The 17318-nt window shown below is 40.1% G+C and overlaps 1 protein-coding gene across 1 annotated transcript in view; it reads left to right on the plus strand.

Annotated features, from left to right (window-relative positions):
• The window catches only part of PDXK (pyridoxal kinase), a 49303-nt gene continuing 31985 nt past the window's right edge, over positions 1-17318 (plus strand). The window contains exon 1 of the mRNA XM_061359268.1: positions 1-200. Coding sequence (XP_061215252.1) covers positions 108-200 — 93 coding nt within the window. The 5' untranslated portion in view covers positions 1-107. The remainder of the gene's footprint in view (positions 201-17318) is intronic.

The raw sequence follows: 17318 nt of genomic DNA on the forward strand, positions 1-17318 counted from the left end.
GGCGGGGAGGAGAGGGCAGGGAAGGGAGTGCGCGTGACACCCTCCGCGCTCCGCCTCCTGCTCCTTGCTCCCGGCGCCGCCGAGCTCGGCCCGGTGTGGGTGCAGCCATGGAGCTGGAGCTTGAGTGCCGGGTGCTCTCCATCCAAAGCCACGTCGTCCGCGGCTACGTGGGCAACAAGGCGGCTACCTTCCCCCTGCAGGTGAGCGGGCGCGGACGGGCCTAGCGCCGTGCGCCCCCTTCTTCCCTCTGCTGTTTCCCCTCCTCGGGGCGGCGAGGGGAGTCGGGCAGGTGTGACGGCAGGGCTGCCCGGCGCGGGGGGTGGGCGCCCCTTGCCAAGTGGGGTAAGGTCAGGGCACGGCCGGGAGCAGCCTGCACGGGTGCCCTTCCGAGAACCGGAGCGCGGGGCTGGGGCGGGAGGAGCTGGGGTCAAGTAACCGACACGGTCTCCGCGCACCCGGGCGAGACGGGGCCCCGGCGGCCGAGCCTCGCACCGGCTGCGCGCCGCACGGCCCCGGCCCGTGGCTCCCGCTAACGTCATGTCTTCTCCCTGCTGGCTTGAGGCGAGGCGGTTTAAAGAGAGGGGTACTGGGGGCGCTGCCGGTGCGGGAGCCTGTGTGTGCCGCCGGGCATGTGCTCCGGTGTCGAGCGGGCGCTGCGGCTTGAGGGCGACAGCGGGCACCCTCTGGTAACAGCTTGGGTTTGGGTGCCCTGCGCTGGGGACAGGGAGCTCGGCTTGCTGGAATGAGGTCTTTGTGATGCTGGGATGAGAGTTAAGAGGAGTCTTGGGCGGTGGAGCGGGGTAAATCCCCACCCCTCAATTTCTGAGGATCTGGGGAAGCTGGAGTAGAGTGTAAGTACCACTTAATGGCTGTATAAGGCAGGCAGAGCAGAGAAACTAGCTGACATGCCTGGGGGCTTGAGTGTATAATTGGATCTTGGCCTTCAGGGGTGGCATGTGCTGAATTCAGAGTTGCTTGCCAAGGTGTCGCTGATGGTGAGAAAACATTGGTGTGCTTTGGGGTGAACGTTTGCACATGCCACTGTTCTCTTTCCTGAAGTGTCTGTATCCTAAGGGGACATTACCGGCAAGAAGTCGTTGTTCCTTGACCTGCAAAGCTTGCTGTCCAAGAATTTCATTGCCAGAACACAGTATGTTGGTGCATTGGTTATCTTGGTAGGTGCTTAACAAGCGATAGCGTGATCTCACTTGATTATGTATGAGAGATGGTATAGTCTGATAAATCACGCACTTGAGACCAGGCCAGCGACAAGATAAACATCACATCCCCTTATTGCCATCCAATTATAATGTAACCAAGCCTCTTGAAAATTAGTATGTGGTGAAGGGTAATGTGCATATGAAATCCATGCATTGTAGGATATCTGTGTATGTGAAGACCCATACCTGAAAGGTTGTCATGATCTCTGGCCCAGCTTTCCCTCCTCTTCTACCGGAATGATCTCTTAAATTGAGCTCCCCTTTTCACGCTCTTCTGCCCCCTCCAGCTGTTGTGGTATCACAAGGGCACACAGTAGTATTTATTCCTGAAATCTCTAGTCTCTTAACTTTAATTTTGCGTCAAAGGTTCTCTTTACTCTTCTGTCACTCAGCCTTTCTGTGGCATATTAGCCTGTGTATGGGTGTCTTGTATGACTTAGCAAGTCAGTTCCTGTGAAGCGTCTTTAGTTCCTTGACTATGACACTAAAATACTGCCATAGTTAAAAGGCCTATTGATGTTGTAGCTGGGTTCTGTTTACTCACAGTGTGTAATGTTTCTCAGTGTACAGTATAACAAGAAGTTGCTGGGGTGAAAAAAGGTAGTTGGAGAACAACTGAATTCCTGTCACTACATACTGCACTTGAGAAGCCTGTGTAGGCAACCCTCAGTGAAGTTGTCCTTGCTAGAAAGTTATTTAAACCCTGATTTTGCTAGAACATCAGATGTAGCAAATTGACACCAAGTGAAACCTTCCTTTTTAAACAAGGAAATGAATTGCAACCCTAAGCCTCTTCGATTTGATTTGGTTTTATGTAGATAAAAATGAAATGTAATTCTAGGCTTGAGGATGGGTACAGATCTGGCATGCTTATGCTATTTCCCATTCTCTTTTTTACTTTGGTCTTCTGAATCAGTAATGGTTAAATGAGGCTTCCTTCTAAACTCATCAGTGTTGACATCGCAAGTCTCAATATGCAAACGTGTGTGTGTCCCTGTGAGGTCTGATGGGCTGAAATCCTGACAGAACAGTTCAGGAATCTGCATTTGGACAGCAGCATTCAAATAGAAAACCAGACGTAGTTTCACCTCTTGTTTGCAGACTTCTGTAAAAACATCAGGCATGTTTGAATGAGTTATCTTTAGTGGAAGTCTATGGCATTATTATTTATTAGCAATAGCCGGTGTAACAATGTGCACAACAGAGAACTCTCTTATATCTTTTTTATTTTATCTTTTAAAATCAATTGGTTTGTTTTATTAGGCTTCCAGTACACTAAAAGCTAAAGAATTTTAAAAGTAGGTTTGTGGGAAGACTTTCTCTATTAAGTATATGGTAAACACTTTCTGTATAGCAAACACAGCAAAAGATAATTAGATCATATATTAAAGCAGTTATAATGATGGAAGTAATCTAGCAGAGTGAGAAATGTTAGAACCCTTTACACTATTTCAGGTTAAAATACATTTGTTCAAGTAGTTTGGGATTTTAGATTAACTAGTAGGTCTTGGAGGAAACACACTCCTGGATTTCCCCAGGTAAAATACCGGGAAGCGAATTGTCCTCAGCTGTGCTTTGAATTCTGTCTTGTCAAGTGGTGAAATAGTTTTTACTTGCATGGCTTTACTGTCTCTTTAAAAGGTGGTTCAGTATTATTTTTAAAATAGTCTTAATTTGCAGTTGTGTAATCTGAACAGGTTTTGTTACCAGGAAATGGTTTAGAATTGTCCAGCATCTAAGAGAGGAAGAGCAGCCTCTCTGAGTTTTCCAGAAAGAGGTTTGAGAGTACAAGGAAGTGAAAGGAGAAAGTTACAGCCAGTTTCCCCTGAGCACTTGCATGAGCATTTAGTTGCCACTGGACTACATTCTGCTCCTGTCTGCAAGCCAGAGGCTGTTGATCTTTGCTTATGTGTAGGTAACACTGAGATCCAGAGAGTTCTGTACATTATGTTCTTACGTTGTTTGATAATGCTAATGGACATTATTATATTTTTTGTTTTGGTTTTGTCTGCCTCAGAATTGTTGTCTGTCTCAGAATTTGAGAACATCTTGTCACTTTTTGGTATTTAATTCTTGACTTTTTTTTAATAGCTGTTTACCTTGAAGATGGAGCTAAAAGCATGGACAAATACCATTAACTGTTTGGGTCTGGAGAATGCAACTGTCTGTTCTGATTTGTAGGACACCACTGTAAACAGCTTCTACAGTTTACAGGATAAGATGGCCTTTTGCAATCTGTTCAATTATTATTTTTATTATTATCCTTTCCTGTTCACTATTTCCACCTCCCCCCCACTCCCCTGCTGAATGGAAATAATTTTCTGTTCAGGTATTAATGAGGGCAGATGATTCTCATTCTTAGATTACTTCTCTGTGATTCTTTTCTGCAAAAGAAACAGTAAGTCTACATTTTTAGCTCCCTCTTAATTGTAAAAAAGGTGGGAAAGCAACTTTGGTCAGCACAGATGGTAATTTCTTTGATATTTAAGGATAGTCTTGCACTGCACAGTTCAGCCAAGGGTATAATTTGCTTTCGTATGCTGGGATCAAAATCAGTATCAGCCTATCTTTAATGATTATCTGCTGCTCTAGCAAAAAAGTTTAAGGCGCTTTTTTTTCGTTTTTTTCTTTCTTTCTTTTGTTGAACAACGTAGCAAACAGATTAAGGATTGTACAGAAAGAGACAGAAAAAAAGAGCATCTCTTATTTAAGATTGTTCTGTTTTTCAGAGCCTACTTCTATTGTGTTAATTATATGAGTCAGAAGAAGGATGAATCGATCAAATGTTTATAGAATAACTAAGAAATGTTCCTGCTGGCTAGCCCTTATTTTTATTACAGATCAAATGCTGAAAAAACCTAACCTAATGGTTTTCTTCATTGGTTCTGTATTTGTTCTTGTAAGAAAGGTAAATAAGGGACAGAAAGAACAGATGAATTAAAAAAAAAAACAACAAAACAACCAAAATAAAACCACCCCAACAAGAAAAAAATCACACAAAAGAACCCCCACACCCCCCAAGAAAAAAAAAAACAAAGCAAAACTCGTCCAGATTAACCCACCTATGAAGAAAGGATGGATCTGGCCCTCTGGGAGCTCAGAGGTACCATGAGAACTTTTGAACTTCTGAGGAGATTGCAGGAGGTGGACTTTCGATCTGTATGGTAAACTGGGAGAGGGACAGGACTTGGAGAGGACAAGAAAGTGGAATATTCCTTGAAAGACTGAAACAGTAAAAAAACCCAGTTTGTGTGTCACTCTTTTAGCGCTTGAACATTATTTGAAGGTGCCTAGACTGAGGCAAAGAACTGGGAAAGATACTGGGGTGTCACTTTTACTTAACAGTAGTCATAGACTATTTTATGTTTGTGTAGAACTGTGAACTACGAGATCCCAAATGTCTTCACAAACTTTTTACAGAAAACTTTTAAATTCCTAATGCAAAATAATTTATTTGAAAAATTAGATTAATTTAAGCCTGTCTAAAAGAAGTGCTAATGTGATGTGGACTCCAGGTGACAGGGCCAAGCACAGCCTCTAAGAAACTGAGAGCACATCTGTCTGAACCTTCATCATTTGAGGTCAAGTCTAAGGATATGATAGTGGTATTCTTAACTGTTCCTACCGGTCATGAAAATAAAGTCATACAATATAGGTTGATTATATATTACAGTTGCAAAGCTGAGAAAAAGCATTCTAGGATGCATTAACATTTATTTTGCATTTTGCAGTGTGTATGAGGCCAGTTGACCAGTTGGCATTTTAAACTTTGGAAAAAGATCATGATAAATATTTACAATATTTTATCATTATTATGATTTGCTAACTTTTCCCTTGTGTGTTGTGAAAATTGGAACTATGCAGATGCTGATATTTGATGTAGTCGTTACACTGGACTGTGTGCCGAAGTGAAGAAATAGTAGATTATGGGTTTGTTTGTTTTGGGGTTTTTTTACATAAATGTAATCTTTTCATCTAACATGACACAGCAAAGTGGAAAGATTAAGAAAGGGATACTACTTAGTGACCGCAAGTATGTGCAGATATCTGACTTCAGAGCAAGCAAAACTGCCTTACCCTCATTCTCCCAGTTTCTTTGGATAAAAATGAAAAATGAGTTGTCAAGAAATGGCAAATCTTATTAAAGGACTGGAAAACCATGCCTAAAGGCTGAGCTGCACTGTGTGTGGAGCAGTTCATGTACTCAGAGACTCAGTAGCATTTACTTGCTTAAAGCATTTTTTTGTTAGGAAATGGCCTTGTGTTCTATCTTTAAGGCTTAGATTCTTATTTTAATGTTTTTTTTTCCTTTTTTGTTTTTTTTTTTAATTCTTGCAGTTATTATGTCTTGTTTCTGCTCCAAGTAAAATAGCTGAGAGAATATTTTTTCCCTGTGTAAACAGAGGATAGGTAAGCCAATAATGATCAGATTTCAGGGCAGGGGCTTCAAGTTAAACTTAATTGCATCTATAGATTAAAATTTATTGAAATTATTAAAAAGAAAAGTATACTTTGAAATAAAAGAACGAATCTTTAGTTGCATGTATGAGTATGGTACAAAAGTAAACCTGAGAAAAATAGATGACGTACAAGCTACTGAAACCTTTAAAATCTCCTTTCTGTATTGTCACTTACTTTTCATTGTTTCTATTTATATCAAAAAATGCTGGTCACCTTTCCTTGAAGACCATATTTAGTCATTTTAGATAAGGGATGCAGTATTATCCATGGCTGACTGAACACATGCCAGGCAGGTATTTTTAGCTTCTTTAGGCTGAAAAGTTGCAAGTGGAAGTTCCACTTCAGTTGCTTGTGTTGTGTGGAAAACAGGCTTGAGTTGGTGAAGCAAGGTTAATGTGAGGAGTTGGACGTTAGTCCTGGTACATTAAATGTCTGTTCTTCTGAAATTACTGTGTGTGATAATGTGTGCACCTGTATATAGGGGTAAAACCAAATGAGCATAGTGTTTGAAACATGCCAAGAAGGTCCGTGTTGATAATAATATGTACCCCAACAGAAGCCAGACCACTTCATTTGTGGCTTGGCAGCAGTACTGTAACTTGTCACAGAAAAAAAACCAAAACTACTATGCTGAACTCTATGAATTTTTCCAAGTGTTTGTTCAGGGCTCGTATTTGTTGGTGCTGATTCATCCGTGGCACCTCTGAGCTCCAGTTCCCTTAACATCTGGAACAATTACAGAGCAAGGGAGAGAACTGTGATACCAAAACTTCTTGTGTGGTTCATTAAAAAGCTGAAAACCCACCACCACCAAAGAAAAAAAAACCCAAACCAACACTAAACCCCAACAACAGCAACACACCCAAAACCAAACCCAAGTGAAAAAAACAAACTGCACTTCACCTTCTGTCATCCTATGTAAATTTTAAGCAAATGGACTAGTTTGAGCTGAGTAGAAATCCTTCCGTCGTGATTAACTTGGCTCCCTTGGAAGTACAGTGCACCTCTTGTCAGAGGGATGTGTAGGATTGAGGAGGTGCTAGAGACATACTGGAAAATGGTCTCTTTCCCCACGTCAGAGTAAAAGCTGGAGACCCACTTTCTGATCTGTAGATGCAGTGTTTTCCAAAAGCAGAAGTAAATGGGTTTCCTGACCAGCAGATCCTTTCCAGCCTGATCACAACTCTTCCCCTTTTCCCCTCTGCAGGTTCCAGTCATGTTTTACTTCTCAGAAGACGATATGTGTATAAATCTCAAACAAGGATGACACAGCTATCAATGACATTGATAAGTTCAAGGGAGGAATCCATGGTGATCTTCAGAAATAGCATTCATTAGGTCCTTCTACTTGCAGCTGTGTAGTAAAGTGCTGGTCTGTCCCACAATATCAGAATAAGGCATTTTTTCTGTTACTTAAATTGGCAGATTGCTAGCCAATAATGCCAAGAATACTTTCTTTAACATTCCATTTAGTGAAGTTTGGCCAAAATCTAAGCAATTAAAATATATATGTATTTTTTATAGTTCTCTGAATCTTCGTGTATTTTACAGCATTTGTTTTGGGTAATGAGTACTGCCAAAGGAAAACCCTTTTTCCCTCCCTCCCTCCCTCCCTCGCTCCATGATTTCCCTCCCTCCCTCCCTCCCTGTATCATGGAATAGAGCCCTTGTATCATATGAGTGGGCACCATGTTACCTGTGGAAACCCTCATACACAGAGCAGCTAACAAAAATGGGGAAAAAAGTTTAAAAAGATAAAACAGAGACCTGCAGGAATAGTATTTCCTGTAGCACATTAATTGTTGCTGTTTGTGAATCAGCACAGGCTATAGTCTGTGTCACACCTCATTCCTTTTGTGCTCAAATATTGCCAGTGGCTTTATGGTGGGGATAGTTGTTTCTGTGCTCACTGTAGCTAGAAGTAACATTGTGCCTCTGTTCATTCATGCAACAACCAAACAAATACATGGCAACTCTTTTAAGAGGTTATATTGTCATCTGTCCTCTGGGGTATAGTTTCGCAATCTGATGGCTTCAGTAGCAAAGCCAGCTTCAGAAACTTGTTCTTCTCTTATCAGCACCAGCTGGTTCTTCCACCTGCACTAAATGCTGTCTATGTCAACTCTTCAAGGAAAGTAATTTTTTGAGGCCAGGCAGTAGACTGCTCAAAGAAGCCACCCAGGTTATAAATAACTTTACAGAGGGGGAAAATCAGAAAATGTTTGTTTTTCTTGTGAGTCAATTTCCTGATTCAGTTCCCTGCACAGCCCCACAGAAGGCTCTTTTGGCATAACAGGTGCCAGAGCAGGAGCAAGCCCCAGGTTCCTCTACCTGGCATCAACTGAAGGAAGCATTCTTCAAAATATGCTCTTATCTAAGACAATTTTCTTGCCCTGAAGGAATTCGTGTCACATTTAACTGTTTTCTAGAGGCTTCATTCTTTCATTCTTTCCCTGTGGTAGCCTAGGTATGATCTTTACATAACCTCCTTCAGGGAGTTGCTTCTTGTTTTATTTTTACAAGCATCTGCTATCTTGCAGTTTTAACATCTAAAGCTTTCGTAGGAGGGTGGGATCCATTCATTAGCTGTCTAAGAAGGCCAAATAAAGCATATGTGCTGGATAAACGAAATCTCTTGGTGGATAACTCCACCTTGGATGTACATAATGTTCTTGTCATGCCTTGCTAATGGGCTGGTGATACAGCACTAGCTATCCAAAAGACAAACAGCAGGAATAAAAGCAGATAAAAATCAGAGGAAACTAATGTGTTGTGGGATCCCCCTTGCCATTTCATTTACTGAAATAAATGAGATTCAGTCCATGCCTATTGGACCTGGTGCTGCTCTGTATGTCTGCTTCTCCTTATCAGTGTTTGTAAACTTCCTTGTGTACCAAGAACTGCATGATTCCAGTTGGCAGGAGTTTGCAGATACAAGTATGGTGTTTTTGTCAAATTACATCCAAGTGTAGAAGGAAGCAGCATAGAGATGATGAATCTGAAATTTGCAGTGAACTCTTCCAAGGTTTATGCAGACTAGCTTCCCCATCTGAAATCAGTATCTAAAGTCACTGTTACCTAACAATAGCAATAAAAGTCTCAGGATGGAGGGGGAGGAATGTATTTTGTTGGTGGAAGGCATTCAGTCACCCACAGCACCACCTCATTCTCCCTTTTTTGTGTTTGTCCTTTAGTGGGAAGAATAAAGGGGGAAACAGAAGCTATTATTTCCTTGTCTTTCATTTACCTTAGCATTTATAAATCAGTGTTGTGCAGATCCATCACTTGATCCTGTCCCAGATGGCAGGAATGACCACCTGCCCTTAGGAAGGTTAATAAAGCAAATGTACCGCAAATCTTTTGACTCTGCAATTGGGTCCATCCTGAACTGGTGTAATGCCTGGAGTAAAGGTCATCATGTGTCTCACAGGCACTACAGGCTGTTTGTTTAAGTAGCCTGTGAAAAAATGCTGACGATATAGAACAAGGAATTTCTTAGTGCTGACCAAAACGGCTTAGAGGGAATTTTGATAAGGGCATGTATATTATGTCATCTTAGTGTATTGCATTGAATAGTTAGCAATGCACACCAATCGGTCAGGGTGGAAAGTAAAAATGGGTGACCTGGTGATATTTGCTCTGAAGCATTCCTGTGTCTCTAAGGCTTATTTGGATGAGAATATTTAAGGCGCTATTGGATAACCCTGAATTTGGCCTGATTATGTTTCAGATACAAACTTACACTGTGAGCCTTTTCAGACAAATAAAGAAATAAAATACTTGAGAACAAGTTCACTGCAGTCTCAGGCTGTTATAGTCTTTTCTGTTCAGATGATCAGGATGTTACAGCTAGATCAGCCCATGTGCAAATTCTAAGTACCAGTTTTGACAGAGCACTTTTGATAAAAATTGCAGTCTGCTCTTGCACAAGAGAGAGGCATTTGTTTTCTTGCTCCTGTCTTCAGTAGAGTCCTCTGTGATGGCCAGTCCTGAAATCAGCTTGTAAATCCTGAAAACTGGTATGCAGTTGGTCAGAGCTGAAAAAGGAGCAGCACTCCAGAAACAGGCATTAGGCAACCTGAGGTCATTCTCTTGTTTTTGCTGATGTGGCACTAGTTGTGGTTTGGTTGGGTCTGAGAACTTGGAGCCACAGAGCAAGAATGAAACAACAAATAAATATGGCAGCATCATATATAACGTATCCCAGACCCCTCCACACATAGGTTCTTTTCATGTGTGTTCTTTTGTAACTGGAAAGCAAAGTTGGGAAGGAAAAACAGTGAAGTGTGGAGTTTGACTTGAGAGTACAAGAAGTTGAGGTAAAAAGCAGGTTCAGGTAGGGAAAGGCATGGTGGTTTGTGGTTTGGTGGGGTTTTTTGTGTTTTATTTTGTGTAGTTTGTGTGTGTGCGTGCGTGTGTGTCTGAGGGTGAACAGTTCTAACCAGGTAGTTTGTACGTTCTTGATTTTGTGTCTATTATTTGCATAGTCTTCACATAGTGTTTTGTAGGTTTTTGTTAAGAGTAGAAAGTTCTCTTGTTTTTAACAAGTGTCAGATACTATCCCAATGCTATTCTTTTATTTCTGTTACAGTGTTTCCTGTGTTGTCACTGGTAAAATAACTCCCCCTCCTCCCAAGTTTTTCTGCTGTTGTGTTTTTCGGTTTGTTTTTGTTGGCTTTTTTTTTTTTTTTTGAGTGGGGGCTGTTGTTTGTTTCCTAGTTGTCTGTTTCAAACCTTAGAATTTGAAGTGGCCTGTTCAGTATCTGTCTTTAGATGAATGAAGCACCAAAAATATCTCCAGAATCCCTGTTCCTAAGGTAGTTTATTTGTTCCTCTCTTTTGATCTTGGCACAGTATCTCCAGTATATTAATGATTTTTATTTGCAGTGCCTTGTCAAATGCTGCACTAAAATACAGCCCTATTGTATGTTCAGAGTTCTCATTATCTACTTGGTATGCTTTATTAAAAGCTCAGAACGAGAGAAGAGATTGGGTTAGTCAATAGCAATTTCAGTTCGGTTTATCAGCCCACACCAGCGATTATGCCTACTTCACTAATTGCTAGGACATGCCTTTTCTTTTTCTCAAGTTTCTTTTCCCAAACTGAATTTGTGCTCTAATTTTCTTCACCCAATACAATGTATGCTTTTTCATTCAGTATGAAATGGAAATAGATGCATTTAAGTGAAGGAACTGGCAGACAATGAGAGGTGCAAGCTGCAACTGGGCAATCCTTTCTCCCTCTCCAAATTAATCTGATTATAGAAATTCAGCCATTTTGAATGCACTCCTGTTCCATGTCCAGAGGAGCAGTGATGTTCACTGAACTGCAGTGATGGCTGTGTAAGGCAAAGTTCCAAACTGCAGTATTTAAACATCAGGATGTGTATACAAATAACTTGTAATATAGTGGGTACATAGAGCGTTTCATGGCCTGAGATAGAGACTTTTTATTGGAAAATATAACTGCCATTACTTTGCAAAAATCCCCCCAAACTGAACTACCTTGTTTGACAGGGTAATTTTAACTGTGATGTTAAAGTTAATGACTTTCAATTAAGCTGGGTTTTATGTAAAATAAAATTGGAAGGGTTGGAATGATTTCGGTTTATGTGGTACAGTTGTTTTTTTTTTTTTTTAGACAAATACAGGTATGACTGGCTAATTCTGTTAGTGGATTATACACATGCTCTGTTAAAAGTCAGCAGTTGGGGAGTTACAAGAAGTTTTCTTGAAAATTCCTCAGAAATTGTGTCTGTTTAAGCCTTTCTAACCCCATTTATGTATGTCTTTATGCTCTAAAGCTTTGTCCTTTAGCTGATGCATCTGTCTGTTACACTGCTAGAAGAGTCACTTTCCTGTTGGTGTAGAGCCTGTTACTAGCAATAAAGCCAGATGTGATCTAAATGTGGATGAGGAGGGAGGTCCTCTGGAACAAAATATGATCATATAGCGGGGCTCTTCAAGCCTTTGGCTGGTTTTGTGTTGCTGTCATACGCTCAGCTAAAGGGCCTCTGAGGTTAAGCAAATGTGCCTTGTGGAGTCCTGAGCAGGCCAGCTAATTTCCCTTTCAGTATTTACATTGCAGTCTGGTGGGGTGGTTGACAACTTTGAGATACTTTCTGCTTGTATGGAGCACTGGACATGCTCTGTTTGTATACCTGTCTACTATTACCTTCCTTTTTTGGCCCAGATCCATTTATTCAAGTGCCTTGTGCCAGCTCACCTTGTTGACTTCCCGTATGCTAACTGTATTTGTAGAGGCAGAGGAGTAGGACTGTAATCAGGCAATTAATTATTTGTTAATTAAAATACATAGTCATAGTTCAGATGTTTGTTGGGATGAACTTCACATATTCTTAAGCTTAATAAACTGTGTGTGTTTGTATTTTGTGTGTATATATTTATACACATGTGAGGTGTAGGATTTTCTCTTAAGTATTAAGTATATATATTTTTTTTAAATGCTGTTGTGTGTTTTAGATGATACAAGTCAAAGCACTTCCCCATTGCTTGGAAAGCTTGACTCTTTCTTTAAACTGAGGACTTATTTTTCCTTTCTGTAGAGCCCCATGGCTAGTCATGTATCCCTATTAATTTTTACAAATTAAACACCATTTTTTTTTAAGTATATTGGAAGGCTTCCAAAAAGAAGCATTAGTTTTAGAAGTAAAACAGAAGGGGTTTGCGGTTGTTGCAGCAGGTGATATGGTCTATGTTCTGAAAAACAAAGGTGACCACATGTATAATACAGTATTGTAGAGATGATGGCAGCACACAGGTAGAGTACATATAATGCACTATGATCGATTCTGTGCAACATAAATTCCCTAAGCTCTTCTTTGGCAGCACAGAAGGGCTTGTGTCTTGTTCCCAGCTGTACTGTTACTGTGTGGATGAGGAACAGGACACTGGGTTTTTACATGTTGAGTTCAAGTGATACCGGTTTAAGCGCAATGCTTTGCAGAGTAATGTTCTCCTTTCTTTGTCACTGTTTACTGATGACACTTGTCCAGTGTTATCAGTAACTCAGGGCTCTGTGACTGGTTTTATTTTCAAGGCTTTGAGGAGGTAAATATGAAATATTTAAAATAGCATTTATTTTTTACAAGTTCTGTCACTGAAATCTGTAATAGTGCTGTGTTTAAGGTAGCGGGATGATAGACCACATTCTCTAGAGTCTTCTACTTTAAATGACAGTGCGATGGTTAGAAAGGGTTTGGAAATACAAAATGATCTGGAGGTCAGATTATGATGATTTTCTTGTGCTTTAGAATACCCACATCTTGATCAAGAGTGCTGCTAGCTGAGAAATCCTTCAGTAGCATAACTGTTTTTACCAGGAGGAGACTACATACACTGGAAGGTTTGAGGGTAATAGACTGCTTTAGAACTGGTTTAAAACAACATCCTAGTATCTGTCATGGCTCTTTGCTTTTCAGGCATGTTTTCTCTGCTGAGGCAATCACTCTGAAGTCAGACAGGAGATTTTAGTGGAGCACAGGTCAGTCTGAGCCAGCTTGCAATAAGGACAATCCTGACCGTTGCTTCTCAGTGAAAGTAGTGAGGTCTGCCTGGGTTCGTGACTTCCTGAATCATTCCTAGGCATCATCAAGTCGGAAAGTCATCAAGTAGGAAAGCAGCTGAAATTAGCAGCTATTTCTGAAAACACATCTGCATGTTGATCTTGCCCAGTAAAGGAAAACAAATCAGTAGCACAGTTGAGTTTGCATGCCTGAATCCTTGGTTTGGAATTCTGCATAATTCACCATGCTGCCTTTCTAGGCTCTATCTGGATGGTTTTGATTCACTTGTCTAGTATGTGCTAACATTCTTCTCACTGTTCATAATATTTACTGCTGTTTTGCTCTGTCAGTCTGTTACCATCTGTTGGCATAAAGGGCAGGACATACTTGGCTTAGATGGTTCGTCATTTGAATAATAATTGAAACAGAGGCATCATTTTTCCATAAACCTTACGTACAAAGTAAGCATCTTGATACAGAAGAGGTGAAATGCAAGAAAAATAAGTGTTGTAATACATCTAGATCTCCCCAAAATAAATGTGGCATTGTATGAAAGTCAAATCCTCCTTTCAAATCACAGTCTCAAATATTCTCTTCTGTTAAGTAGAATCTTGTTCCTTCCTTCTTCCTAGTCAGTGCTGTTTTCTTGTCAAACTCTTTTCTCCTTGGAGATAAATTTGCCTCTTAGAGATGTGAACAAACAAATTATATAGTGAGATTTTCACCTGTGGCACGTTTGTAGCTCCGATCTGGTTGTGAAACTCTGATTAGGCATACAAGAAATCAGGTACCTTGTGTCAGCAATAAAAGAATTTGTATGAATGATTGGCTGAGCTTGATTTGCAACTTCAACCTCTGATACTTTCTCTGGACTTGTGGTTTACAAACCTTTTGGTTTGTGCTGTCACTTGGGAAAATTGGTTTTGGTGTGTTCTGATATGGTAAAGATAATATTCTCTAGATTGAAGAGCTTTGAAGGAACTGAGGATTTTGGATGGAGATCTCAGCTTTGTTTCGTGAAATATAGATAGCAACCTGTGAACATTATCAGGGGGCTTAAATACTATGGAAGAAACATGTATGCAGTTTACAAACTGGTTTTACACAATTTTTTTCTTCTTTTCTTTGTTACTCATCCTGCTTTCCCTTCCCATCCCCTACCTTTGCTCATTGTTCCAGATTTTTCCTCTGACTTGAGCTGTAGTACTACTGCTTTGTAGTTTTGGTTTCAAACCTGAAAATGAAATACCACCAGAGGCATAAGCCCAGTGCCCAAAGAGGGAAATATGTAGTGGTCTTGTTGCAGCAGAAAGAGGTGTTTTTGACTGAATTTCATTCTTGTAGAAGTAGGTCATTGTTCTCTAAGGTTGTCTAAATTAAGTACAAACTAAAATGTTCTAATTAAATTGGTCCACTGATCATTTAACAGCAAAGGACATAATATGTTTACTGACAAAGTTGGCATAGTTAATACTGTAAACACAGTATACCTCTGGTTTTTATACTTACAACGAGAACTTTAGGATGAGTGGTGATATTTTATGTGATTGTACACATGGAGTGGTACCGTGAGTAAAACTGAGCTTTTTTTATGTGGTGGTGTCATCAAATGATGGAGTGACCCAGGCTGGAAGGGACTTCAGGAGATCCCCAATCCAGCCTCCTGCTCAGAGCTGGGTAGGCACTGTGTTCAGACCAGGTTGCTCAGGGCTTTGTCCTCTTGTGTCACAAAAACCTTCAAGCACAACAATTCCACAGCATGTCTCTCAGCTCTAAATGTCTGTAAACTTCTCCCTCTAAACCTCTCTTTCTCTAAATATGTACATGTAATGCACTGGAAATTGTTTTTCTTTTGAATGTTTAGTACCCAGGAGAGCAATAAAACGTCTTATCAGTTCAGAAGTTCATGTAATTCAAGTGACAGTTTTTCTCACACACTTAGGAGGTTTAAGATATTTCTCTTTTTTTCTTTAAAAAAAACCCCAAACCACCAACCAACTTTTTCCTTCCAAACTGAGTACAAGCAAGAACAAAGGAGAACTTCTTGAGTTCTATGAAGTGTGTGATACTTTGGAAAATTTACTTTTTTCTCTGCAGAAACATAGTAAAGCTGCAGTGCGAATTTTAAACAGAAGCAGTTCACATTTCTCTAAGCATTTGTCATTGTAAATAAAATTATTAAATGAGAATTTAAATGAATATTTACTCTGGGGCAGGGTAAGTCTTTGTAGTTAACAGTTTTCTGTCTCAGGTGGTATTAACAATCACAAACCAAATAGGATTAGGAGGTCAGAATGCGTACTTTTATTTTTCTCCCGACCATTGGTACATCATGTAGAAATGCACAAATTTAAACATAAAGCTTAGTAATCACTAACACTGAGTATGGGATGTTGCATTTGCGCCAAAATCTATTAATTTCTTTGTTGCTACACTCACGATTTTTCTTAATGTGGAACAGTTTTCTTTCTCTCTTTTTTCAATCTCCTCCTTTACATAACAGGCACAACTTAAGCTGCCCTCTTGAAGGAAATACGTGTTTGTAGTCCTTCATTTCTGAAAATCTTAAGCACTAATTCTCTGTGTTGAAGAAATGTATGTTTTAGTGTATGTGTGACTGAAATGTTTTCTGGAAGGGAGAGGAAGAGACACTAAATGTAACAAAACTCTTAATTCAGGCATTAACACAGTGGCAGGGTCTAAAAGACTGCACTTTTAGAGGTGAACCAGAACTGTCATCTAGTTATATATATAACCTAAGACATTCTTTGTCTAAGTCTTTAGGTTGTTCTACTAGTAAAATAATTGCTATCGTGTAAATTTGAATCCTGAAGGAGAACCATTTTTTTGCTTTTTATAGTAGCGTGGTGGCTGGATATAAGTTTAAGTTACTTCTGTTCTTTTAGGTAAATTAGTCTGTTGGTCCAGTTTTCCAAACAGAGCCAAGACCTTTAGATGTTGTCCATGTATTTTGAAGTCTCTTCCTTTCTTGTGTGTTGATATTTCCCTTGAGCACTTGCTAGTTTGAAGATGTGCATTCTGATAGTTCTGTAGACTAAGTGCCTGCACAGGTGATGCACTTTCTCTTTGTAGGGCTGGAATTGTGCTTTCTGCACTGTTGGAAGAACTATGATGTTTGTTCCTTTCCTTCAGTTATTTGTCAGGAAGAACTAAGCACAGTTTGATCTTGTGCATAATGTGTTCCATACTAGCTGTTTCAGTGTCAGATGCATTCTGCTTCAGTGTGTGTATTTGGATTTAATTTTCCAAATATTCTTCTGAAGCGTATCATTCAGATCTGCCAGCTATGCCTTCCAAACACAAACCTTCTCCAGTTTTAATGCTCAGTGATTTATTTTTAGAAATGTAACAGTTCTGATAGATATCAGAAGATATCAGAAGATACTTAAATATACTGGATTTGCCCATTTTCCTTTGAGATTTCAATGATAATAAATGTCACTATATGATGTGTTGTAGGCAACCTTAGTTTGGGTCTTGTGAAGAATGTTGTTTGACATGTGCTGATGCTGGAGGCTGAGAGATTTAGGATGAACTCAGTTACTGTTTTCCTTTGAGGAGTGCTTATCATTCTCCCCCAGACTGGCTACGGGTTTAGATTTGCCCAGGATTTTCAGTTCTGTGGGCAAATGATACTTATACAGAATGACAGCAGAGGGAGAGCATGGAAACCAGAAATTGTTCTTTACTAAAGGGCCTGTAGGAGACCAGATAATCCAAAATGGGGGATAATGGTAATGTAGGTGATGTGCAGCCCTGGCAACTGGAGCTCTGGACATTTGCAGAATATCTGCCTTAATCTACATTTCTAAAATGAGAGGCAGAAGTATCACTGCAGGATCCTTTTTTTTTTTTTTTTTTTTTTAGCAAGGAGGGGAAGTAACACAGGTTTATTTACAAGCTGTTCTAGAGGAGCAGTAAATAAGGCATTATGCCCATTTCATAGTAAGCTCAGTTCTCACACTAATCAAATAGGATTTGAAGGCATTAGTGCTGCCATTGGCAAAATCCAACTGGAGTGAGTGCCTTCAGTTTATTTACTCAGAGGTGCAAGGAACACATACATGCCCACACACACACACAAAAAGAC

This window comes from Neopsephotus bourkii, unplaced genomic scaffold (assembly GCF_033783945.1).
Source record: "Neopsephotus bourkii isolate Nb327-2 ecotype Australia unplaced genomic scaffold, CSIRO-AGI_Nbou_v1 NB_962, whole genome shotgun sequence".
NCBI classification, from domain to species: Eukaryota; Metazoa; Chordata; class Aves; order Psittaciformes; family Psittacidae; genus Neopsephotus; species Neopsephotus bourkii.